Raw genomic sequence first — 24993 nt, forward strand, 5'->3', positions numbered from 1 at the left:
AAAACTAGGTACAGAATGAAAATGATCTATTTTAGTGTTTTCTCAGACCTATTTCTTCCTCAGAGAGTAAAGTACACCTAACTTTATATAATTAATGAACAGTGCTTTTGTGGGCAGATTTTATTTATAAAATTTGTTTCTAAAATCATTATTCACAGTGCATACTTGTTAATAGGACCCAATTAACTTCATAGTTTAATTTCACAAATTTCTACTTTGTGTGTTATCAAATAGTAATATGTTGTTAGGTCTGTTTTCAAGTAGGAACACTAGTTCTCACTGTCCTTTTTTTTTCTCATATTCTTAAATAAAATAAAATCTGTAGTGACAAAGCCATGGTAGAGGACAGTTGTTTCAGATTATTGTACTTTCTTCTAGGCAGCTGATATTCTGTACTTTGGCTGCTCTGGCCGAGGAACGAAAACCACTGGAATGTCTAGATGCCTTTGGAGCCACTGGTTAGTAACGAAGCTTTCTTAGAACCCAGCTTTATCAGATGTGTACTGTATTTTTTTCTTAGAACATGTATGTGGATATCATAGAATATTTTAATATTTTAGTGTAAATTTTTAATATAAAAATTGAAGATCCAAGGTAAATTTTTTTTTACTGTGGAAAAGTTTCTAATATGTAAAAAAGTAGAAAGTATTAATGAATGAATCCCTTTGTATCCTCACTCCACAAATTACCAACTCCCTCTCAGACTTGTAACTACCCCGTGCACTGATCTCAGACCTCATGTCCCCATCCTCTCAGCCATTACAGTGAAACAAATCACGGATGCCATTTCATCTGCAAACATTTCAGTTAGAGCTCTAAAAGATAAGGACTTTGATACCAGTACTATACCTTAAAAAATTAAGAATAATTCTTTAATATCCTTAAATGTATATGTGCCCAACTATCTCAGTTTCTTATTATCAAATCAGAATCCAGACAAAGACTATTTCAGTTGTTTAGTATGTCTACTGAGCCTCTTCTCCATCTGTGTTACTGTCGTGTGTGTGTGTGTGTGTGTGAGATAATTATTTGAATGGCAATCCCCGTCCTGTTCCTGATCTCAGAGGAAAAGTTTTCAGCTTCCCACCATTAAGTATGATGTTAGCTGTGGCTTTTATTATGTTGAAGTACATCCCTTCTATACTTGCTTTGTTAGTTTGATCATAAATGGATGTTGAATTTTGTGAAATCCTTTTTCTGCATCTATTGACATGATCATATGATATTTATCCTTTATTTGTTAACTGATTGTCCTTTATTTGTTGGCTGATTTTTGGATGTTGAACCATCAATGCATCCTTGGAATAAATCCCACTTAATCATGGTGTGTGATCCTTTTAACATATTTTTAAATTCAGTTGGCTAATATTTTGTCGAGAATTTTTGCATCTATGTTTATCAGGAATATTGGCCTGTAATTTTCTTTTCTTGTGGTGTCTGTGTCTGATTTTGGTATCAGGGTAATGCTGGCCTTATAAAATGAATTTGGAATGGTTCCTTCTTCCTCTATTTTTTGGAAAAGTTTGAGGATTGGTATTAATTTTTATTGGAATGTTTGATTGAATTCACCAATGAAGGTGTCTGGTTCTGGACTTTTATTGGGAAATTTTTGGTTACTGATTGAATTCCTTACTTGTCTGTCCAGATTTCTGTTTCATTCTGATTTAGTCTTGGTAGTTAGTGTGTTTCCAGACATTTATCCATTTTTTCCTGGTTGTCCAATTTGTTGACATGTAATTGTTTATTCTAGTCCCTTATGAGCCTTTGTATTTCTTTGGTATCAGTTATAACTTATTCTCTCTCATTTCTGATTTTATTTGTGTTCTCTTTTTTTTTTAAGTCTCTCTTTCATTTAGTTTTGCTATACTTTTTTGTTATTTCTTTTTCTCTACTAAGTTTGGGCTTTATTTGTTCCTTTTCTACTTACTTAAAGTGTAAAGTTAAGGTTGAGACTTTTTTGTTTGTTTCCTGAGACAGGCATTTATGACTTAGAGCTGCTTTTGTTGCATCCTGTAAGTTTTGATATGTGACATTTTCATTTGTCTCAAGGTAGTTCTCGATTTCTCTTTTGCTTTTCTCTCTGACTCATTGGTTTTTCAGTGGCATGTTTCAGTAGCATGTTGTTTATTCTACACATATTGGTGGATTTTCCACTTTTCTTCATGTAATTTTCTTACCATTGTGGTCAGAAAAGTTGCTTGATATGATTTCAATCCCATTAAACTTATTAAGACTCGTTTCATGCCCTAAACTGTGACGTCTGTTGGAAGGTGTTCTGTATGCACGTGAGAAGAATGTAGATTCTGTTGCTCTTGGATGAATGTCCTATAACTGTCTGCTAGTCCACCTGCTCTCGTGTGTCATTTAAGACTCATGTTTTCCTGCTGATTCTGTGCTTGGATGATCTATCCGTTGATGTATTGAATAAGTGGAGTATTATAGTTTCCTATTATTGTATTGCTGTTTCTCCCTTTAGATCTGTTAATATTTGCTCTCTCTATGTATTTCGGTGCTCATATGCCGTGTGCATAAATATTTACAAACATTCTATCTGTTTGTTGGATTGACCTCTTTATGATGATGCAGTGGCCTTCTTTGTCTCTTATTACAGTCTTTGTTTAAAGTCTGTTTTGTCTGATACAAGTACGGCTACTCCCATCTTTCTTTTGGTTTCCATTTGCACGGACTATCTTTTTTCATCCCTTCACTTTCGGTCTGTGTATCCTTGTATCTAAAGTTATTCCCTAGGACACAGCATATAGATGGGTCTCATTTTACTTTTTTTATTCATTCAGCCACTCTATGTCTTTTGATTGAAGGATTTAGTCCATTTACATTTCAAGTAATTATTGACATACATGTACTTACCACCATTTTAAATTGTAGTTTTCATAGTTCCTCTTTCTTACTTTCATCATCTCTTGCTCTTTTCCTTTGTGGTTTGATGACTTTCTTTAGTGGCATGCTTATATTCCTTTTTTTTATCTTTTGTGTATTGACTCTAAGTTTTTGCTTTGTGGTTACCATCAAAGCTTTTTCTGTAACAATCTATTTTAAGTTAATAACAGGTTGAGTTCAATCCCATTATAAAGCTCAACATTATTACTATCCTCCAACCCATTTTTTGTTTTTGATGTCACATTTTACATCTTTTTTATCTTGTATATCCCTTAACTAATTATTATAATTGTAGTTATTTTTATTACTTTTGTCTTTTAACCTTCACACTAGCTTTATATGTGATTAATCTACTATCTTTACTATATAATTATCTTTCCAGTGAGATTTAATCTTTCTTGCGTGTTCTTGTTACTAGAGATTTTATTTGAACAGGAATCATAGAAAAGTTTTGTAAGAAATAGTAATGAAATTCCATAAGACATTTTTTTGTGATAACTTTTCTTCAGAGGCTTTGTAATGAGAAAGTAGAAAAGAATGACTCATGAAAATACTAAAATATTGAAATAATTTCTTTGTTATTTATGGAATCATATTCTATATTATTATACTATTTTTATTTTTTAATTATTACAATTTAGAAACTTATTTTCCTTCCCATTTCTCCTAAGGGATAATGGGATTACAATGGGCAAAACATCTTGGAAATGCAGTCAAGGTTACAATTAACGACTTGAATGAAAACTCTGTGACCTTGATTCAGGAAAACTGCCATTTAAACAAATTAAAAGTGGTGGTGGACAGTAAGGAGAAAGAAGAGAGTGATGAAGTTCTTGAAGAAGGAGAGGAAAAACTTGGTAATATTCAGGTGACCAGAATGGATGCCAATGTGCTGATGCATTTGAGATCCTTCGATTTCATGTAAGTGGAAGAAAGTTGCCGTGTCTCTTCTAAACTGACCTGGGTTTTTCTTGGGGAGCAGGGGAGAGTTAAAAATTAGACAGTTTATTGTTGCTTTTTATCTATTTCACTTAATACAGTTTTTCATTTTTAGCATTGCTCTAAGGAATGCAGTAAGAACATTTTCCAGCATTTGAAATGAAGTGCCTGGGCCTGACAATTTTCCTCTAAATCTGATTTATTTTTGCATATCTAACACATCATATGATCGTTTTATTCTTTTAAAACAGAATTATCTATTTCAAATAGATTTGTAAAGAACTAATGAGCTAATGGGATTTTTGTCACTAGAAATGACATTGTATAATTTTGGTTACAAGTATGATTTTAAATATGTCTGTGTTCTTTCTGATTTCAGACACCTAGACCCTTTTGGAACCTCAGTGAACTATCTTGATTCTGCATTCAGAAATATAAGAAACCTTGGCATAGTGTCAGTGACTTCCACAGACATCAGTTCTTTATATGCCAAGGCACAGCACGTCGCCCGGCGTCACTATGGCTGTAACATTGTCCGGACTGAGTACTACAAGGAACTAGCAGCCCGGATTGTTGTGGCAGCATTGGCAAGGTACTGAGTTCCCAACAGTGTGTCTACTGTGTTTGGGTGTATGATAAAAACAGATCCAAGAAAACTTGTCTTATTTTTAAAATATGTACAAAATAGAAATTCTGTATTCCATATCTGTAATCTTGACTTGCTTGGTAATCTTATACTGTATTTTTTAGAATTTGATTTGAACGCTTGTGCTTAAAATATTTACTCTCCAATTAAAAATGTTATTAAAATAATGTAGTAAGAAAGAAAAGTTAAAAATGGAAAGTTAATTTTAAATCAGTTACTTCAACAATGTAGGGTAGATGAGAGGATAACATAAGGAAAAGGAAAGGCAAAGATTATCTTCAGATAATTAGAAACAGTCATTGTTTTATGTTCGTTTCATCTAATCTTCTTTAGTGAACAAATAATTTATATAATGATGGCTTCCCCTGGCTGGGTGGCTCAGTTGATTAGAGCATCATCCAGATACACCAAGGTTGCAGGTTCAATGCCCAGTCAGGGCACATACAAGAAACAACCAATGAACGTGCATAAATAAGTGGAATAACAAATCGATGTTTCTCTCTCCCTCACTTCCTCTCGCTCTCTCTAAAATTAATAAGTAAAAAAATATATATATATGTATAAAATAAGATACAGTGATGGCTGATTAATTTGATTCTGCAAAATGATCTTACCTATAAAAAGAAAGTTCTTTTATCAGGATTTCTAAACAATTGAGGAAAGGAGGTTTTTTGAGCCCCTTTTATTCAGAGTATTATGCTAGAAAAATAATATAATAATGTAAATGGACATCAAAAGTAATGGATGATCAGCCAGCTCACTTAACACTAGTCTCACAGCATTTAGGTTGGATTTCCTACCTCAGCATAAATAGATTATTAGACTTCATAGACCTTAAGGGTTATTCCTAATTAATTGAAAACTCTGATATACAGTTTATACGTGCCAAGGACCTACTTAAAAGTGCTTATAACACTAACAAATTCAAGTTAATACATGTGAGCTAAGTTTAGTGTATAACACTCAGTAAACATTGCTTGGAAGAAGGTTTTTTAGAAAATACGGAAGAAAAGGAAGAAACATGGTGGTCATGACAAGGAGACGTTGAAAACCAGAGACTAGAACCCTATTGAGAGAAGCCCTAAGGGAAAATGTCTAGTTACTAAAGACGCTAGCAAGCATCATCATGTCCTGTGTTTCAGTTTGTGCAAAAGTTACAGCAATGATCTTTTAAAAGCACTGCTACTAAGAACTGAATTTTCTCTCTTTTCCCCTTTACCCACCCATAGCTTAATATTCAGGTTAGTATTGTCAGTATAACATCAAACAAAAAAATGGAAGGCACACTAAATAAAACTTTTTTGCAGAGCTGCAGCTCGATGTAACAAAGGCATAGAAGTGCTGTTTGCAGTGGCTCTGGAACATTTTGTCTTGGTGGTGGTGAGAGTTTTGAGGGGCCCTACTTCTGCAGATGAAACAGCCAAGAAGATTCAGTATCTTATCCATTGTCAGTGGTGTGAAGAGAGGATTTTTCAGAAGGATGGTAATATGGTAGAAGGTAATTCAAGTTTCTTTTGACTGTATATTGTGTTTAATTTATGTATGATCCTCCAATACATAAGCCTTTATCACATCCCTAATTATACATATTGTCCTTTGATTTTAAAGGACAGTGCTAACTTTATTTCCTTTACTGGATTTCCTTTCATCAACAGACAAGACATTCGTGTGAGTTTATTAAAGTTATTTACTCATGCTATACAATTTATGCTCTCTAGTCCTGCCCTCCTTTATTGAAACATCTAGAAATAACTTAGTTTCACTGTCACTAATTTTAGGAACATAAGTCAGATTACCTCTTTGTCTAGACTCTTTCAAATCATTAATTTTATAAAAATAACTTTAATGTTTCTGGCTGAATGTAAAGTTGTCAGTTATAAAATTCATTAAATAAATATTTACTGAGCTTCTGCTATATGCCAGGCCTGGAAACCAAGGAAAATTTTGTGGCTTATGCCTTCATAAAGCTGTTTTTACTTTTGCTTTCTAGGATATAGAAACACTTGCCCATTGTTTCCTTAGGTTCTTGACATTTTTTAGTATGGATTTTTAAGAACTCACATAAAAAGTTCTTTCTATATTAGACTTAAACCCTTGTGATATGAATTGCAAATAGTCTCATTTTGTCACTTGGGTTTGCAAGTCCATTTCTTTAATCTTTGATCGTTTTTTCTTTGTTGTCGTTTGAAGTTAAGAGAACTTTTATGTATTCTGGATTTTGTCTATTGTTAGACTAAGCTTTCTGTTCAACGTAGGTTTCATTTTATTGAATGGTCTACCTTTTTACCAGTGATGTGAGAATACTATCTCTTTCTTATACTAAAGTCTCACATGTATGTGAGTCTGTTTCTGGATTTTCTATTCTGTTCCAGTAGTTCGATGAATATTTATACATCTCTACCACACTCTTTTGCATACAGATTTTTAGTGTTAATATCTATTAATACAGTCCCTCCTCAAAGCTCTATTTTCAGGCCCTGGTCGGGTAGCTCAGTTAGTTAGAGCATCATGCCTATATGCCAAGGTTGCAGGTTCAGTTCCCCACCAGGGCACATACCAGAATCAACCAATGGCCCTGGTTGGTATGACAAGGTGTATTGAGCACCAGCCTGCTAACCGAGAAGGCACCCGTTCAGTTCCCAGTCAGGGTACATGCCTGGGTTGCGAGCCAGGTTCCCAGGTGGAGGTGTGCTAGAGGCAACCGATCACACGTCCATGATGTTTCTCTGCCTTTCTTTCTCCTCCCTTCCCCTCTCTCTAAAAGTACGTAAATAAAATCTTAAAAAAAAAAAGGAAAAGAACCAATGAATGCATAAATAAGTGGAACAACAAATTAATGGTTCTCCCCCTTCCTCTCTAAAATCAGTCAATAAATGTTTTTTTAAAGTCTATTTGCAGAGTGTTCCTGGGCCTCCCAGACTGATACTGGGCCTTTATATATACTTTATATATATGTATATATCTTATATATATTATATACATATTATATCGTATATATACATATCTTATATATATTATATACATATTATATCTTATATATACATATCTTATATAATATACATATTATATATATATAATAGACCATAATAATTAAAGGAGGATATTATAATTAATAATAACTAAAGGAGGATACCGTTTTGGTTTTGAAGCCTGCTAAGAACCTATGCGCTTTGCATCGGCACCTTCGCTGCGGCGTTACCTGGCGGAGGGGCAGACAGCACCGTGCCGTGCGCCTTCTCCAGTTGCCGCCGGCGCTCTCCGGCTCCGGCGCGAGTCTGAGATGCCAGTCGCTTACCGTGGTGTCCTTCATTTCCTGTTCTACTGTGTTTTATTAAGGCGTTGAATTTTGCAATATTTTTTCAGCATTTGTGGAAATTACATGGTATTTCTCCTTCCAGTTATTAATTATAATAAAATTTCCCAATATGGAACCGTTGTGACTTTCTAAAAGAAACTACTTAGGAAGTGTTCTCAATATAGATTCTGTTTGCTAAGGTTTTTAAGGATTTTTCTTTCAATACTTGTATAGTTTTCCTGTTTTAGGTTGGGTTTTGGAATCAGTTTAAACGCCCTTCAAAAAGAATTTGGAACGTCCCCTCCTTTTTTTTCAGTGCTTGGAAACAGTTGAACTAGCATCATGTTCATTAAAGGGTTAGCAGTGTTCACCCAGCTCTTCCAGTTTACTCACACACAGGTGAGCCAGGCAGTGTCTACTGTTCCCTTCTAGTCCCCTTGGTTTCTGTGCTTATAGTCTCATTTTTTAATGTTTAACATTTGTCCTTTCTGCTTTTTTTCCTTGACTGCATTAGATACTGGTTTGTCTATTCTATCACTGTTTATTTGTTACCTTTCTTAATGTTTACTTTTGTTGTAGTAATATATATATTTCTATAATTTGGATTTATCAGTTAAAGAATATACTTTGGCCTCTTGGTATCATAACAAAGGTCATTGGCTTTCCATTTTTATTTCCTAGTCTTTGTTCATTATACCATTTGTGTATTAGAATACCATTTATATTGTTCTGCCAATGTAATCTGTATATTAAATATATTCAGATTCATCATCAGCCTTTTTGCCATAATGTCTCTACTCATCTCTTAGTTGGTTAAATGTAGCTTTAGTCAAAAGGGTTCATGGGGAAAATGCTCCTTGCTCTCATGCATGTTCAGAGCTCACCATTTATGGCCTTTGTACTGAAAGGGTTTACAGAGTTTCTTGAGTGCCTTGTCAAAGTTCTTCTAGTCTTGTATCACTGAATATTAATGTAATTTTCCTTCTTCCATGTGACATGATCATTTTGTCTGGCTGCCCAAAGGAATATTTATTTTTGAAATCCAGTACCTTTACTCTATGCCTATCCTCTTACGATCCCTGTTTCTGGGTCATGGTGTACCCTTTCATCATGTAGTTTCAAGTCCTTTATTTCAAGGAAGGGCTTTTATATATACTTAACTCTGAGATTTGTCTTCCCTTTGTACTGTTTATGCCTGTGCTAGGTCCCCTTGGCCTGTCTTCTTTTACCTTTCATTTTATCTCTAAAAATGCTCAGAGAGATTTCTGTTGTTTTCTTCATGTATGGGTCCTTTTTTTAAAAAAAAAAGTATGTGTTTTTTAGAAAGGGGAAGGGAGAGAGAAACAGGGAGAGACACATCAATGTGTGGTTGCCTCTCGCATGCCCCCTACTGGGAACCTGGCCTGCAACCCAGGCATGTGCCCTAGACTGGGAATCGAACTGATGACCCTTTGATTTGCAGGCCGGCGCTCAACCACTGAGCCACACCAGCCAGGACCATGTATTGGTCCTTTTATCATTATGAAATGTCCATCTTTATCTCTGTGGCATTTCTTATCTGAAAGCCTGTATTATCTAGTATTAATATAAACACCACTCTTGTAGTTACAATTTACATATTTTTCTCATCTTTTTATTTTCAGTGTGTCTTATTGGAACTTGCCTTTTTTTTGAATATTTAGTCTAATCATTTCTTTCTGCCTTTTGATGAGTTTTTAGACCATATTTAATGTAGTTATTAAAATAGTTGACTCTCTTATCATTTGTTTCATGTCTTTTTCTCTGTTCCTCTTTTGTTGCACTCTTTAGTATTGAACAGATATTTTTAGTGCTATTTTCTGTGTTGATTTTTTAAAAATATTTTATTTATTTCTTTTTACAGAAAGGTGAAGGAAGGGAGAAAGATAGGGAGGGAGACATCATTGTGTGGTTGCCTCTCATGTACCCTCTACTGAAGACCTGGCCCACAACCCAGGCATGTGCCCTGACCAGGAATTGAACTGGTGACCCTTTGGTTCAAAGGCCAGCACTCAATCCACTGAACCACACCAGCCAGAACCTGTGTTTATTTTTTAGCTGTGTGTTTTTTCAGTTACATTTTTTTTCTTAATGGTTTCTCTAGGGATTACAATATATGCCTTTAACTTTCCTTGATCTCAGGTTAATAATGAGGTAAGACTGGCAAACTTTAGCAACTTTGCTCTAATACAGTTCTCTCTTTCCCTCCTATGCTAATTTTGTCTTAGATTAATTACATTTATATACACCTAATCCAACAATACAGTATTATTTTTAAGTACACAATCTTACAAATTCTCAAGTAAATTAAGAAAAACACGCAGGTCTTTCATAGTTACCCACATGAGTACCTTTTATTGTATTTTCTTCTCTCTCTGTCGGGGTGGGTCTCAGATGTCTTTGGTCGTCCCCACCGAAAGTTGTTTGGAAACACTTGGGACAGGCAGGGGTTTTACTGTAATGAGAAGGCTCCAGTGCCTTCCCATTACAGGGGTGCCTTTTCATTAGAGGTGCCCCTTCCCCCCTTGCCAATAAATATATGTAGGTCTTTCCTGTTGGATTGCTAAGGTTTTCTAGAGAAGAATCTTCTAGTCTTCTCTCAGCTTTCTGGGAACCACAGTGATGAAGGAGACTGGGAGGTCTGAGCACCATCCACTCACTCCTTTACTTAGTCCCTCTCTTCTCTGGAATCTCCTCACCCGTGACCAGTGCCCCTGGTTTTGTGTCCTCAGTGGTTCAGCTTCACCCAAACTAACATCTCTCGGGGCAGGGAAGACACAGAAGCCTGCCTGTGGGTTTTAGAGGGGAACCCCTTGTAATTTTTTACCCAGGCCTCCTTTTCGCAGTGGCAGCCTCTAACCCTCCTCGGAGACAGTCAGTGTCTTCGGTGCGCAGCCTTCCCAGGGTCCCCCAGCGCCGTGCGCCTGCTCTTGTGTCGGCAGGCTGTCTGCCCTTTGCGGGCTCGGGCTTCAGCCCTCCCTGGCCTGAAAACTCAGTTATCCCTGGTGTGTCTGAATCCCTCTTCCAAAACTTTATTGGCATTTCTCATCTTTTTTTTTTTTTACCACCTCTCCCATCTTATTTATCATTGGAGTTTGACTTGTATGCCATTGCTCTCGTTTTAATCATGCTTTAAAAGATAACAGAGATAAAGTGTGTGTTCAAGTCATCACATTTAAATAGAAGTCTCAAAATATCTTTCAGTTCCTCATCTGAAATTGCCTTCATAGTCCATATACCAGTGACATGGAAATACTACTTTTCTTTCTTTATCCTTTCATATTTTGCTGTTACCTTGGAATGGTCCCTCTGACCCCTCAGAGAGGGGATTTGCTGGTGCTGCCCTAGCAGGGAGAAGCCCTAGGCAAGGGGCTTGAGGACAGACAGGTTAGGAGGGTGGGAGCGTTTTGCAAAGTGCATCGGGAAACAGCCTAACACAAACCCATGCGTGCGCTGCCTGCCTGTGGTGAGTGGGCATAACTGACAGACTGTCGATGTGAATCGCCCTCATTTGGGCAATTCTAACTGTGATTTTGTAACTTATCTATTTAATGGTTCCAGGGAAGTCTTCTTGAATATACTCATAAAACGTTTGAGGACATAGTTTTCAATAAAGCTAAGCAATGATAACCCTTAAGGCTTACAGTTAAATAATACTGAAAAGTAGACCTAGAAAACACAGCGACAGAGACCTTTTTAGTAAATCTAAAATAAGGTCTCACGCTGTATATTATGCCATTTAACTGCACTGAAGAATGCCGATGGGCAGCAGGCAGCTGTAGACCTATGTCCCTACCGGCACAGCCCTGGATATACCTGGGACTCACCGACCAGATCTGGCCATTCTAAGAGAATACCGTATTTTGCTGCATCTACAGCAAACATTTTTGTGCACAGTGTACATAGTATTATTATACCCATGGTATGTAATCATTATACCCATGTGTACTGCACATCCTTATTTTTCCCTCAGTAATCTGGGCAAAAAAGTGCACATTATACACTGCACAAACTGATCCACCCAGGAGTAGCTTGGGGGGGATTAATTGGGAGACCGAATCTGATTTAAAATGACTATTCTGGACCTTAAGTGAACTGAAAAAGTTCATGCTAGAATATTGCCCCATTTTGGAAACCAAGTACATCCCCAGTTTCCTTATAAGTCTGTCAGGCCCTACTGTTCTCCTACTAAAATAATTTTGTGTAGTAACTAAGTGTTAGTAAAAGGCCTCTAATAAGCTGTTTGACATGGAATTCTATAATCTCACTTCAGCTTTAATCCTCTGATCTGTATAATTGAGATTTTTACAAAAATACTTAGCATGATACCTGGCACATAGTAGATTCTCAGTATACAGAAGCTGCAAATTATCATTAACATAACAGTCACTGCTCTGTACACTGTCATGTCTGCTTTCATTTTTCTCTCTCTTTTCACAGAAAACCCGTACAGACAGCTGCCCTGTAACTGTCATGGAAGCATGCCCGGAAAGACAGCGATAGAACTTGGACCTCTATGGTAGGTGTGCCGAAGCATAACAGTATATTCACAATTGATTTGTGTATCGGTTTGGTTGCTGACTTGATGTAGTGCGGTAAAGGACGAGCAAATTCTGGCCCTGGGCAGATGGCGGCTCGTTGGTTAGAGTGGCAGTGTCTTTCCACTAGGCCAGTGTTACGGGATGATCCCAGGTCAGGGCACATATGAGAGTCAGTCAGTGAAGGCATAAATAATGAGAAAACAAATCCATCTCTCTCTCCCCCCCCCCCCCCCCACCTTCCTTCCTTCCCTCCATCGCTCTGTAAAAAATAAAAAAATAAATTAAAAATAATTAAGACAAGCAAATTTTGATTGAACTTTTTTTAAGTCAAGGCAAATAATTATGACTCTTCTCCCTCTGTGAACCTTAGGTGTTTGCTGTTCTCAGATTTTTCTGTAACGCTTTCCCCCCATCTGTGGCAGTGCTAAGAGGCAGTGAATTAGAGAAGCCTGGGGGATCTGCAGAGTTGCCAGTTCATTTCTCACTACTAGCAATGAGTCTTTTTTTTAGTTGATAACTGTAGGACTCTAGGGTGTGCTTATAAAGTGATCACAGTAACTTTATAGAAGAGTCAGCTAATCTGAAAGGTCTTCGAGGAATTCATTTTAAGAAAGGCATATGAAGGAGTCTTTTGAGGGAAAAGTTGTTCATTGGGCCTCAACTGCAAATTTTTAATGTATGTGTGCTTTGCATCATTAATAACTAGAGATTCGTGACAACATTGCGACAAGAATCATTGCAGATTTCTACCTCATTAATTTACTAGATCAAGGTGTAGCCATCTACTAAACCTAAAAATTAACCAAAATGGTAAAACTGTGTGGATGCCCATTTTATTCTAGTTAATTTTATTTTTTATTTTAATTGAATTTATTGGAGTGACATTGGTTAACAAAATTACATAGGTTTTAGGGGTACAGTTCTATAATACATCATCTATATATTACATTGTGCTCACCACCCCATCTTTATCCCATGTTAATACCCTTAGATTGAGAATGATCTGGCCAGCCTTATCTTCTGCTGATACTGCTCCTGTTACCTGTATCAGTTGCTACATGTTAATCCTACTCACTGACCTCAGAACTAGAGAAATGAGCCCTGACCGGGTAGTTCAGCTGGCTGGAGCGTCGTCCCCATATGCCAAGGTTGCATGTTCCATCCCCAGTCAGGGCACGTACAAGAATCAACCCATGAGTGCATAAAGAAGGGGAACAACAAATCAGTGTTTCTCTCTCTCGCTCCCCTGCCTTTTACTCTCTCTCTCTAAAACCAATTAAATATTAAAAAATTAAAAAGAACTGGAGAAATGAATTATTCTTACCAGACCACTGGATCCAGAAGGAAGATCTTCTAGCCCAACCCCTCATTTTACCAATGAGAAAATTAGGGCACAGCATTATTAATTATTAAGTGCTGGCTAAAACTGACCTCCAAAACTTAGCAGCTCAGGCGGGGTTCTCTCAGCACTCAGGTTTTCTCACTCCCAGGACTGAGCTCTGAGTCCTGGGAGTCAGGCCTTAGGATTTCCTCGCCCAAAGCCACAGTCATCTCTGTCCTCTCATCCCGATTCTCTCCCCCTTCCCAACCTCCAGTGCAAAGTCTGCGTCCTTGTATAAGTCTCTCCCTAGTGCTTCAACCCAAATTATTTCTAAACTCCCTTTTAGTATTACATGGATCACTCATTTGACACTTTAAGTCATATATCTTTCCTCATGCAATTGCTAACCCTGATAATAATTGCTACCATTCATTAAGGATATTCTTTGTTCTGGAGATGTTATGCCTGCCATCCCATTGAATTCCCACAAGTTCGTGAGAGGTTTTGTTTTCCATTTTATGATGAAGGGTATGGGACTCAAAAGCAGTAATTTCTCAAGGTTACACAGCTAGTCAGTGGCGGAAGCCAGGATGGGAATCCAGGCTTATCTGACCCGGAATTTCATATTCTGTGCATGGCAGCTATGATTCTCAGACTCAGCGGGAGGCACGCCAGTCACCCCTGGGCCATTCTCATCTGTTTTACCATAAACACATGGAATTGATAAGACTTACTCTCACCGACAGGAACATGCACTGTGAAAACCCATGCATTACGTCCCCGTCTGCATTTCCAGGGTGAACATTGTAGTTACACATGGGCGTATCCCCCACACCTCAGTGTAGCCAGGGCTGCACATCTGATGAGGGTTCAGTGAACTCCTGTTGATTTAACTGTGAACGGAATTTCCTTGACTAGTCTCACGAGTTGGGAGAACTGACAGGATAAAAAGCATTGGGGAAATGGTAAACAATTTTAAATTAAATCATAAATTCTTTTTAATTTCAGTACTTTACCATATAATGCACTCTATATCTCAGTTGTGGTTAAATTATGGAAACTTATTTTTATGACAATGAACATGTCTCTCAAATCCAATTCTCTGTATTTTCTTGGGTTTGTTTGTTTGTTTTGTTTTGTTTAGGTCAAGCTCCCTCTTCAACACTGGATTTCTAAAAAGAATGCTGGTGGGGTCTCTTCACCACGGCCTGGACGACATCCAGCCGCTGGTCAAGACGCTCATCTTCGAGTCGGAGTGCAGCCCCCAGAGTCAGGTTGCAGTTCACTCTCCTTCCAACCCCAGCAAGCAAGGTAACTCACTGGAGTATCAGTTCACTGGCTTACAAACGGGTCACCAAAATACTCTGCCTTACTTGATGTTTTAATCGAAGGCAGCGTGAGTATTGTGCTTTAAATCCTCTCTAATGAGTCTGATCATAATTTGGTTGTTAACTTTCATTTTTAATTGAATAATTTTCTTCAGGCTTATATTCAGGGCCTGAAATAATGACTTTATTAAGATAAAATACATATTTTTTTAAATTTTAGTAGATTAAAAGAACTAAAAGTTAGTCATAGTTTTATTACCCTATGTCTGCTTTCTTGAAAGAGAAATCTTGGGGAATTCTGAGTGGCCAAATTTTTGATAATACCCGCTGAGACACAGAAACTAGGATTTATACTTAACACTCATTAAAACTAAGGGCTTTTCTGTTTTTCTCTCATAGTTTTTTTCTGGCCATTGACCTAAGGGGGAGCCTACTAGACACCCTAGCATTTCTTGTGAGTCATTAGAAGCAGCAGCAGTTGTAGAGTTAAAAATGTAATTCTTGCCATTTTGCCACAGAATCTATCGTATATTCATAAAAGCCATATGGGTGTAATTTAGTAAGCTTTTATTTAAACTTTGAATTGTTAATAGCATTCTATAAAATATTTTGTTTTTATTTTAGAAGAATGTGGTGTATTTATTAAAACCACAGATGATACCACAACAGATAATTATGTGGCACAAGGTATGTATGGATGTGTGTGTGTGTGTGTGTGTGTGTGCGCGCGCACACACATGCATGTATCAGTGCAGAAAGGCAGACAGCAAGACAGTAAGAAGAAATTTCTGTGGTAGCCTACTTCCAAGTGCATTTTTATCATTCTACTGACCACATAATTACAGTAAGTCATGTGTACCTGGAATCTGCAGTTCACCATTTCTGTTCACATGTACTCTGTTCGCATTTCTCCTACATGAAACTCCCTTTGAAAGAACTGTAAGATAAAATTCTGTTTGAGTTAAACTTAAATTTTATTCTTATTCTTTTAAACTTTCTCATCAACATATTGTAGGAATTCCATTGATTAACCAGAAGACCTATTCTGTAGCCATAAGAATTTATTATGGGCTGTGTGCATACTTTAGACTTTGGGCTGTGTGCATACTTTAAGATGTGGTTGTATTTAGGCATTGCAAATTCATATGAAAAAGCTGTTAAGATTTATAATGTCAGTGCCTTAATGTCTGTGGTTTTGTTTTGCTTTTAAAAGACAACTTAAAAGGAAGAAAGTAGTGTTAAGGTTGAAAGAGCAGAGGATTATAATTACAAGCTGTAATCTTGTATTAGTTGGTCAACATTTTAGGGTTGCTCTTCAAAGACAAGAAAACTTCAACTCCTGTTAACAGCATGTGGTTTAATGACTGCTGTATGCTCTAATATCACGTTCGTTTGGCATCTTCAGCTAATGTGCTAACATTCAAATCACTTTAAAACCATCTATTCCACTTAATTTCTCTGTCAGAGGTAAGAAAAAGGCAGTATGGCAGACTATAATGAGCACAGACTTCACAGTAATTTTCTTCTTCATGTCCTGGAACCTTGGCCAGGTTTTGTGACCATTAAAGACCTTCTATTGATCAAACATCGGCATTCAGTAGAGAGTACAGCCACACAAATGGAAGGACGTTATCCCCAGGAATTTAGAATGTAATCTGGGAAGCAGAGATTTACACACACAAAAGGCCTACGGACATCCCACAGCACAAGAAGAGGTGACAGAACTTAATCAAACTGAGGAGCACACGGCATTGACAGCAGTGACGCCTGTGAGGACACTGGCCCAGAATCCATAGCTTTCTGTACAGGAGGTGAAACTAGAGTGGAGACTCAGACTGAAGGAGGTAGAAAGTTAAATTCTGACTCAGCAAACAGTTACACACTGAAATTACATCAGTAAGGGATAGTGAAAATACGAGTATCTTCTTCTTACGAGTTCTCTAGGAATTAAGATTGGATAGGTTGAAATGATGTGTTGAGAATTGAGACTTGAGGTGACATGTAGTTATAAAAGTACTTGGTTTGTAATTTTTAAGAGAATGCTAACTTTGTGTGTGTGTGTGTACGTGTGTTTCAGGAAAAAGAAAAGGTAGTGAAACAGTCACCAGTTTAGCCAAGAAGCAAAAGACCGACGTCAGTACTGAACATCCTCCCTTTTATTACAACATCCACAGACACAGCATTAAAGGGATGAACATGCCCAAGTAAGCCAGCCAGTGAATGGCAACGTGTGAATTTTATATTTTAAGGATTGTGATTTAAATAAAAAATACCACCTCATTCTTTTTTCTTTCCTTGCTGCAGGTTAAAAAAGTTTCTGTGCTATCTTTCTCAAGCAGGCTTTCGAGTAAGCCGAACGCATTTTGACCCCATGGGTGTTCGTACAGATGCACCTTTGCTGCAGTTTAAGTCCATCCTTTTAAAGTACAGCACCCCCACCTACACTGGAGGACAGTCGGAGGGCCACGTCCCGCCAGCACCGGAAGACACGGCAGCTGACAGGGTGGAGACGGCAGTGAATGACAAAGCAGAGGCCAGCAGCTGTAGGAGACGGTGAACGCAGAGAAGGCCTTACTCCCAGACGTCTGCATAGCTGGCCCGAGAGTTCTCCATACCACCTGTAGCTCTTTTTTATTCTTCCAAGTCAGTGGTGTAAAAATAAAATAAAAACGTGCTGTTTTCATTCAGAAAATGAGCAGTTTTTACTTAACTGGTTTGGGAGCTATGCTTTCCAAGTTTTTCTTACTTTAGAGAAAACTTAAAATTGTAATGAAAACATTTCCTATGAAGCCAAGGTTATGAGTGAGATCACCCTGTTTAACGACTAAGAAAATTTCCACATGCAATGTGTTTGGGGTTTTACGTATGTCACGGAAGCCATTCTTTACCATTCGGAATGGCATCTCGGCTTACATTGATGCTGAATAGGAAGAACAATGTCGTTTCAGGTCACTGATACATTTCACACTCACCAAGTTAAAAATCATTCCTGATTTTAAGAAACCATAATTCTCCCCACACTGACCTTTTAATTTCTAGCTTTTCAGAAATTTAATACTTGCCTGAGATAGACATTTTTCTAATGTTTAAGGTCTATATGACTAAACTTCAGAATAAGATTTCGTCAAAGAAAATCGACACCATGGTTCTCATTAATCAGTAACTGTACCCAAGCACTGAACTCAAGGAGAGAGTTTTAATATATTCAACAAGCTGGGCGATCTCAAGTGCCTCAGCTAATACACATACAATATTCACTCGCTTGGTTGCTACCTCAGATGTAAAAGGTGCCACCTTATAAACTTAGGGATTTATTTTAGTGAGTTTTTTTTTTTACTTTGGGGGGTGGGGGTGTGTATGTGTTATTTTTTGTATAAGTAGCCCAGGCTAACATAACTAGGAAAATTAGTTGAAACTAAAATCGTGGTTTCATCAATAAATACTGTTCTTGCGTCATTTGAATATGTTTCAATGAAAGGATTTAGTATAAGCTTAGATTTCTGTCTCAAGGATTTAATCTATATTTACCCTAAAGTATTTGTTAGAGGAAGTAACTTCAGAAAAACTACGCTTGGGGGCTGGAGGGGGAGTCATAACTGAAGGTTTCACATGCACCAGCTATGAAAAAAAGCACCCAAGGGCATATGCAGAAGTCCAGGGAGGGTCACTGCCATCAATCACATAGATTATTAATTTAGAATAAAAGAAAATCTGTTACAATATAGTCCTAGGAGGAATTTTTTTCCTTCACTTAATGGAATCTTTTTATAAAATTTAAAGAGTATGTTAAGTGTAAGTTCATTTCTATTATGACCATAATAAACTGTAAGTCTTGCCAATTAAAATTAAACTCACAAATGAGCACAAAAGCAAGTTAGTTACTTTTTTGGTTTGTATAGTTGAAATTACTATAAACCCAGAGGCAAATCAGTACTTGGACCATCTGACTTAACAGTGAGTATCAGTCTTGAATTTTGCTAAATGCTTATTGGCATGACATATCTTAATGATGTTTAGTTTTATGCCAGAAACCTAATTTGATAGAAAATATGTAAATTACTTAAAATATGTTTATCTGAACTAACTTCATATGTACAGGCAGATTTTCTGAAGAAAGTTTGGTAGGAAGTAGTTTGGAACTGTTGAAGTACTGTATCAACCTAACAAGGAACTACTTTTAAAATCCCACCTAAATCGCCCTCGCTGCTGTGCCTGTCGGCAAAGGAAAAGGTCGAAGAGGTCTCTAGTTCGATTCCCCATCGGGGCACATGCCTGGGCTGTGGGCCAGGTCCCCAGCAGGGGGTGCAGAAAGGCAATTGATCATTTCTCTCACACTGGTTATTTCTTCCTTCCTCCCTCCTTCCCCCTCTCTAAAGATGAATAAAGTCTCTTAAAAAATAAAAATAAATAAAATTTCATCTAATTCTACATTGCACCTTGTTTGCATAACAACCGTAATGTGCAACACGAAATCTAAAATTCGGGAAGCACGAGAAACGTTCTCACCCGTCGGGAAGCAGTGTGTTGACCACGCTAGTTGCTCGTGTTCACACTCCATCCACTTTCAGGAATGTGAGGAGTAACCACAGCAGGTTTGGGGGCCACTGGGTGCACTGGGTTAAAACTCCCGTTAGCACCTGCCGTCCTGGTCTGCAGAAATCAGACTAACACCAGTTCAGTGATCTCCGAGTCGAGGAATTCCTGTCCTCGGTGGGAAATAGCTGCTCGGGTTACCCCGCAGAGGGCCAGCAGGGGCAGGGAGAACACAGGCCTGCGGTGCAAGGGCGGGGTCCCCTCTCAGAGGGCTCTGCGAAGTGAACAGAATCAGACCTGGAGGTGGACAAGGGATCGTGACCCTTGGGAGCCAGTGGCTCTCATCAGCCCCGAAACTTCCAGTTACACAGACCACACAGGCCCGCCTTGAACCCAGGACAGCCACGTGACGCGCCAGCCAGGACCCAGAGGTCCCGTCAGACCTTTCCCAAGCGCTGCTCCTGCCCCAGGTACTTCCCAACGACTCGGTAACCTCAGTCCATCAGGCTCTTCGGAGCGGTGGGCGCAGACCGTAGTAAGTAATGAGTCCTCTCCAGAGCCCCCTCCTGAGTCTTAGATTTCCTTTCGTGGTGTGGTTTCCAGGCATTTTTAGCAACTCACCTCCAGCTTCGAGGAGGCACTGCAGAGTGGAAACTTCAGCCAGTGACCAGCAGCAGGCCCAGCTGTTCCAGCTCACAGGGCCAGACCAACTCTCAGGTATGAGGGTAGTCATATCGGCAATTGGACCCAATTTAAAATCATGTTCCTCCAGGATCTAATCTCCACAGATCACACGGGATCAAAAAAGGCATTCTTTCAGGAGGCACTCTGTCCCCAGAACACGCTGCGATCTGACTATGTCCTGAAGGCAAGGATGGCAGGGATAAAGCATGTGGGCGGCTTTCTGCAAGGTAACTAAGCTCCCTGAAGGGCCATGCACCAAAGCAGCGACCACCTAAGGAGTTCCCTCCACTGTAAGTGAGGCTGGGCGAGTTAGGGGTTTAGAATGCTGACTGACCCACATCTTCCCAAAACTCTTACTCCCCTTTGAATGCCACACTCCTGAGCAGCGTCTCGCTGCGAAACCCAGAAAGATAGCAAACTCAGCCAATTCACAGGATCACACTCCCAACCCCCGCCCCCGCCAGCTACCTTGACCTTAAAGCTACAGGGAGGCTGGACAAGTGAACATCTCACAATTTTAGTCTCCATACGGTGAGTGGTAACTCTCCCTCATTAGGGAAGGAAATTCACAAAGACCAGGAAGGGGTTACAAAGGCTAAGCATCTATAAAAAGAAGGCCAACGTCTCCATTTGTCTACAACGTCTTACCACCCGCAGCCATCTGACCCCTTTCTCTGCTGCCACCCTTTCCCCACTCTGCAGGACCAATGCCACCACCTCTAGCCCAAGAATCCTTCCACAGTTTGGGGGGGGGGGGGGCAGGGCACGGAGGTGACACGAGTGTTAACTCTAAAATGTGAATAAATTGTGAACGTTATTCCCCAGCTGCAAACTACTCCCACCAAGTTTCTGCAGCTGAAGTGGACTGAAGAGAACTGGAGATCACACAGACCAGAGAATAAAACTTGCGAAGTAAAAACATTTCCTAGGAAGTGAAGAGCTTGTATTTACAGATTTACCTCTGCAGTGTTATCTTTACACAGATTATATGGTATAATCTAATGTATAACAAAGGTAAATGAGATTAACTAATTTATCCAATGTTGTTCTAAACACGGCAAGTGAAGAGACGGGATCCGATCCCAGGCAGACTCCAGTGCTCACAGACAGACACACATAAACATTTAATTATAAACAGGCCACAGGCAGTGCACAGCAACTTCTGAAACAAGTATTACAAAAATACAGTTAATCCCTGGCCTACTGTCCACTCTCCATTAACTGGGCCCTCTTAACCAGTATACTTTGTACTCAATGATCTATGCACATGCAGAAAGCACTAATTTTTCCAGCTTCATTCCCATGGCCAAGATTTTCCCAGGACTTAAGTTTTTGATTGATATCAAAATCATTGCAAGCTACAACCCTTTAAATAGATGAAAACTCTAGATCTCTCAGTAATCAGTGACAACTTGGAAATCTCAATGCACTTGATGAGAATCTACTACCTTAAGTGTTCCCGATCCTATGAAGCTGAAGTATTCATGTCTTCGAGAAAGAAGACTGCAGACACCAACCCCTCCACCTTAGAGAAGCAGGTGCTAATGGGGTTAAGAAACTAAGACACGTGGCCAAGGTGACACCATCTTCAGGTACAGGATGTTTGTGTAACATCATTGTGGTTCACACTTGCTTACTGTCCATGTTTCTCCCCATCCACTTACTTTCAATTTTTCTTTAAAACTAAAGTGTTTCTTATGAACAAGATACAGCTGCATCATTCTGCCAAAATCTGGCTTTTATGTGTTTAATCCGTTAACATGTCATGTAACTAATGGTAACTGAATTTGTATCTGCAGGATTGCTGTCTTCTCCTATGCCTTGTTTCTCTACTCCATGATACCTTTCCTTTGTGTTAAATGCTATTTTTTCATAAACCACTTTAATTCACTTCTTTTGCTGTCTTTTGGAGTTATACGTTTAGTGGTTGTGCTAGGGATGACAATTAAGTTACTAATTTACAGTAATTCATATCAGATTACTACCAACCTAAATTTGAAGACTGCAAAAGGTCTGCTCCAATTAGTTCCTTGCCATCCTTTTATGCTATTGCCATACAAGTTGTATCTTTATATATAAGCCACTCAACAGTTTTATTACTACTTTGTGCAGTTTCCTTTTAAATTAGAAGACTAATTAAATTAAAAAGAGAAGTACTATTACAGAGTGAATGCTTGTATCTCCGGCAAACCCAGTATGTTGGAGCTCTGACCCCTAATGCGATGATATTTGAAGGCTGGGTTTATGGGGGTAGTCTGAGATGTGGTTGTGAGGATGGGGCCCCATGATGGTATCTATCCTTGCAAAAAGAGAAACCAGATCTTTCTTCCTCTCTGCCAGGAGGAGAGCCCTCACTAGGAACCAAATCTGCTCAAACTTTGACCTTGAACTTCCCATCTCCAGCACTATGAAAAATAAGTGGTGTTCAAGCCACCTAATCTATGGTATTATAGCAGCCCAAGCTAATACCAATAGTTACACCACTTTTTATACCTGTTGACTAGTGCTACCTATTTCTTCATCTCAATTTGCATTACCATCTAATGCCGTTTCATTTCTGCCTAAAAGACTCCCTCTAGTATTTCTTTAGGTCAGATACGCCAGTGGCAAATTCATTGTTTTTCTACACGTCAGTATCTTTCATTTTTGAAAAATAATTTGCTTCACGCAGAATTTTTGGTTCACTGGCTTTTCCTTTCAGCACTCTGAATGTCCTTCATTACCTCCTGGCCTCCATGACTTCTTATGAAGCGAGCTGTTAATCTTATCAAAGTCCCTTGTATTCCTGAGTCACCTTCTTTTGCTCTTTCCAATAACGAGAGTTTCTTGTGTTATTTTGCATTTGTCGAGTTTCTTGGGTGTAGATTGTTTTTCACCAAATTTTGGAATTTGGGGCAATTACTGCAAGTACACTTTGTGCCCCTTTGCCTCCTCCCCTTCAGGGGTTCCCATTGTGCGTGTTAATACACTTGATGGTGTCCCCCAGGTCTCTGCAGGGTTTTCCCCTTCGTTCCTGTTTTTCTGGTAGGACGCTTGCCACTGGCCGATTAATTTAAAGTAATATTTTTTACTGTGTTCAAGTCTGTTAAATACTTCTACCAGTTCAAATCTACTATTCACCCTTCTATTGGATTTTATTAATTGTATTTTTCTCAACCATGTGTTTTTAAAAGCTGATTTAAATTTTTTTTTAATTAAGTAAATATCAAGGCTTCCTCACACTTTCCTGTTTCTTTGCATGTTTGGTAAATTTTTGTTGAAAACTGAACACTTAACATATATAATGTGGCGACTCAGGATAAGAGAGTCCCTTCACATCCTTGGGACTGGTTGTTTGCTCTTTGTTCAGGGACCTTCCTGGACTAATTCTGTGAAGTCGTACAGAATTAGTAAGACAGTAGTCCTGTCAAGTCTTACTAATTTCCTGGCTGTGAACGGCCACTTAATTCTATTTTGTTAGCTTAAAGGCCAGGTAATGGTTGGACAGAAAATTCCCTAAGTGCCTGAAACAACTCTCCAGCCATCAAGTGCTGTTAATGTTTTGGGATCTGCCTTCAACACTCCAACGTGTTTACAATTCTGCCTTCGCATCCACTTCCTGCGGGCAGAGCCTCGAGTTCTGCCGCAGCTTAGCTGTGGGGCCTTCAAGTCTGTCTGGGCATGCACACAGCCTTGCACACGCCCGTGGCTTTCTATTTATCGCCAGATCCCCAGGAATATCTTGGAGCTTTTCCAAACCCTCTCACAGATGTGTCATTCCCTCAGCCTTCCCGTTTGTGTTTCGGTCAGCCTCGTTTTAGCCCCGAATGGCATCACTACCTAAAAGCAGCTGCTGTGTTAAACAACTGCTGCTGTTCCGGACAAACAGGCTGAAGGTGGCGCTGTCTGCAGACAGCGAGGGACTTCAGGTCAGGTAAAGACAAGCTCTGAGAACGCAGCTCTTCAGCGAGGCACCCAACAGGCCAAACCATGACGATTCCCTGGGGGAGGGCTTTTTTTTGGGGGGGGGGGGGGGGGGGGGGGGTTGGTTTGAAGCCCCTTCCCAGGCTACTAAAGAGCTGGTTTTCACAGCTGGTACAGTTACAAGGCTGTTCGTTTTCAAGTCTACCCTGGAACTGGGAAATTTAAAATGCTACAAAACTTGTTGATTTTTACCGAATAAATGCTTTTTGGATTGTTAGAAGATTTTAGTTAGTTTTTAGACTTCTTAAAAAGTTTATTTTGACAACTTTTACAATTCTCCTTGTTTTTATGGGAGAGCAGGTTGCCATAGTTAATTTCCTTAATCGCATTAACATTCCAAGGAAGCCATTTTTACAGTTAACAACAATTGCATATGAATGAATACATTTTTATGTTTTTAAGATTGAAAAAAGCAAATATTTCTAAGTAGAAATGTCACAGGGACTTTAAAAAGGCTCCTTTTCTCAACTGGCATTTCAATTATTTTGTATTTAGTTATGAGAGCCAGAATCCTGAGCCTCAGTTTTCTCAAATGTACAAGGGAAATACTGTCTTCCTCACAGGGTTCAGGGGATTTAAAATACGTAAAGCTATTGCAAAGCCACAGAAATAAAAACGGTATGGTGCTGGCAAAAGAAAGGCCATATAGACTAATGGAATCCCGAGTCCAGAAATATATAAACCCTTACATATATAGTCAATTAACTTTTCAATAAGGCTGCCAAGACAACTGAATGAAGGGCAGTTTTTTCAACAAATTTTGCTGGGAAAACTGGATACCCAAATGCAAACAAAGTTGAATCCTTACCTTTCACCATACACAAAAT

The 24993-nt window shown here is 38.8% G+C and overlaps 1 protein-coding gene across 2 annotated transcripts in view; it reads left to right on the forward strand.

Moving 5' to 3' along the window:
• TRMT1L (tRNA methyltransferase 1 like) overlaps positions 1-18379 on the forward strand; it is a 28573-nt gene extending 10194 nt beyond the window's left edge. The window contains exons 7-15 of one of the 2 annotated variants that reach the window (XM_028530631.2): positions 379-458; positions 3570-3819; positions 4217-4429; positions 5791-5981; positions 12237-12315; positions 14803-14969; positions 15611-15673; positions 17064-17190; positions 17291-18379. In XM_028530631.2, the coding sequence (XP_028386432.1) occupies positions 379-458; positions 3570-3819; positions 4217-4429; positions 5791-5981; positions 12237-12315; positions 14803-14969; positions 15611-15673; positions 17064-17190; positions 17291-17543 (1423 nt within the window). In that variant the 3' untranslated portion in view covers positions 17544-18379. The remainder of the gene's footprint in view (positions 1-378; positions 459-3569; positions 3820-4216; positions 4430-5790; positions 5982-12236; positions 12316-14802; positions 14970-15610; positions 15674-17063; positions 17191-17290) is intronic. The other variant, XM_036014998.1, reaches the window with a different exon arrangement.
• The last annotated feature ends 6614 nt before the right edge of the window (positions 18380-24993 follow it).

This window comes from Phyllostomus discolor, chromosome 14 (genome assembly GCF_004126475.2).
Source record: "Phyllostomus discolor isolate MPI-MPIP mPhyDis1 chromosome 14, mPhyDis1.pri.v3, whole genome shotgun sequence".
NCBI classification, from domain to species: domain Eukaryota; kingdom Metazoa; phylum Chordata; class Mammalia; order Chiroptera; family Phyllostomidae; genus Phyllostomus; species Phyllostomus discolor.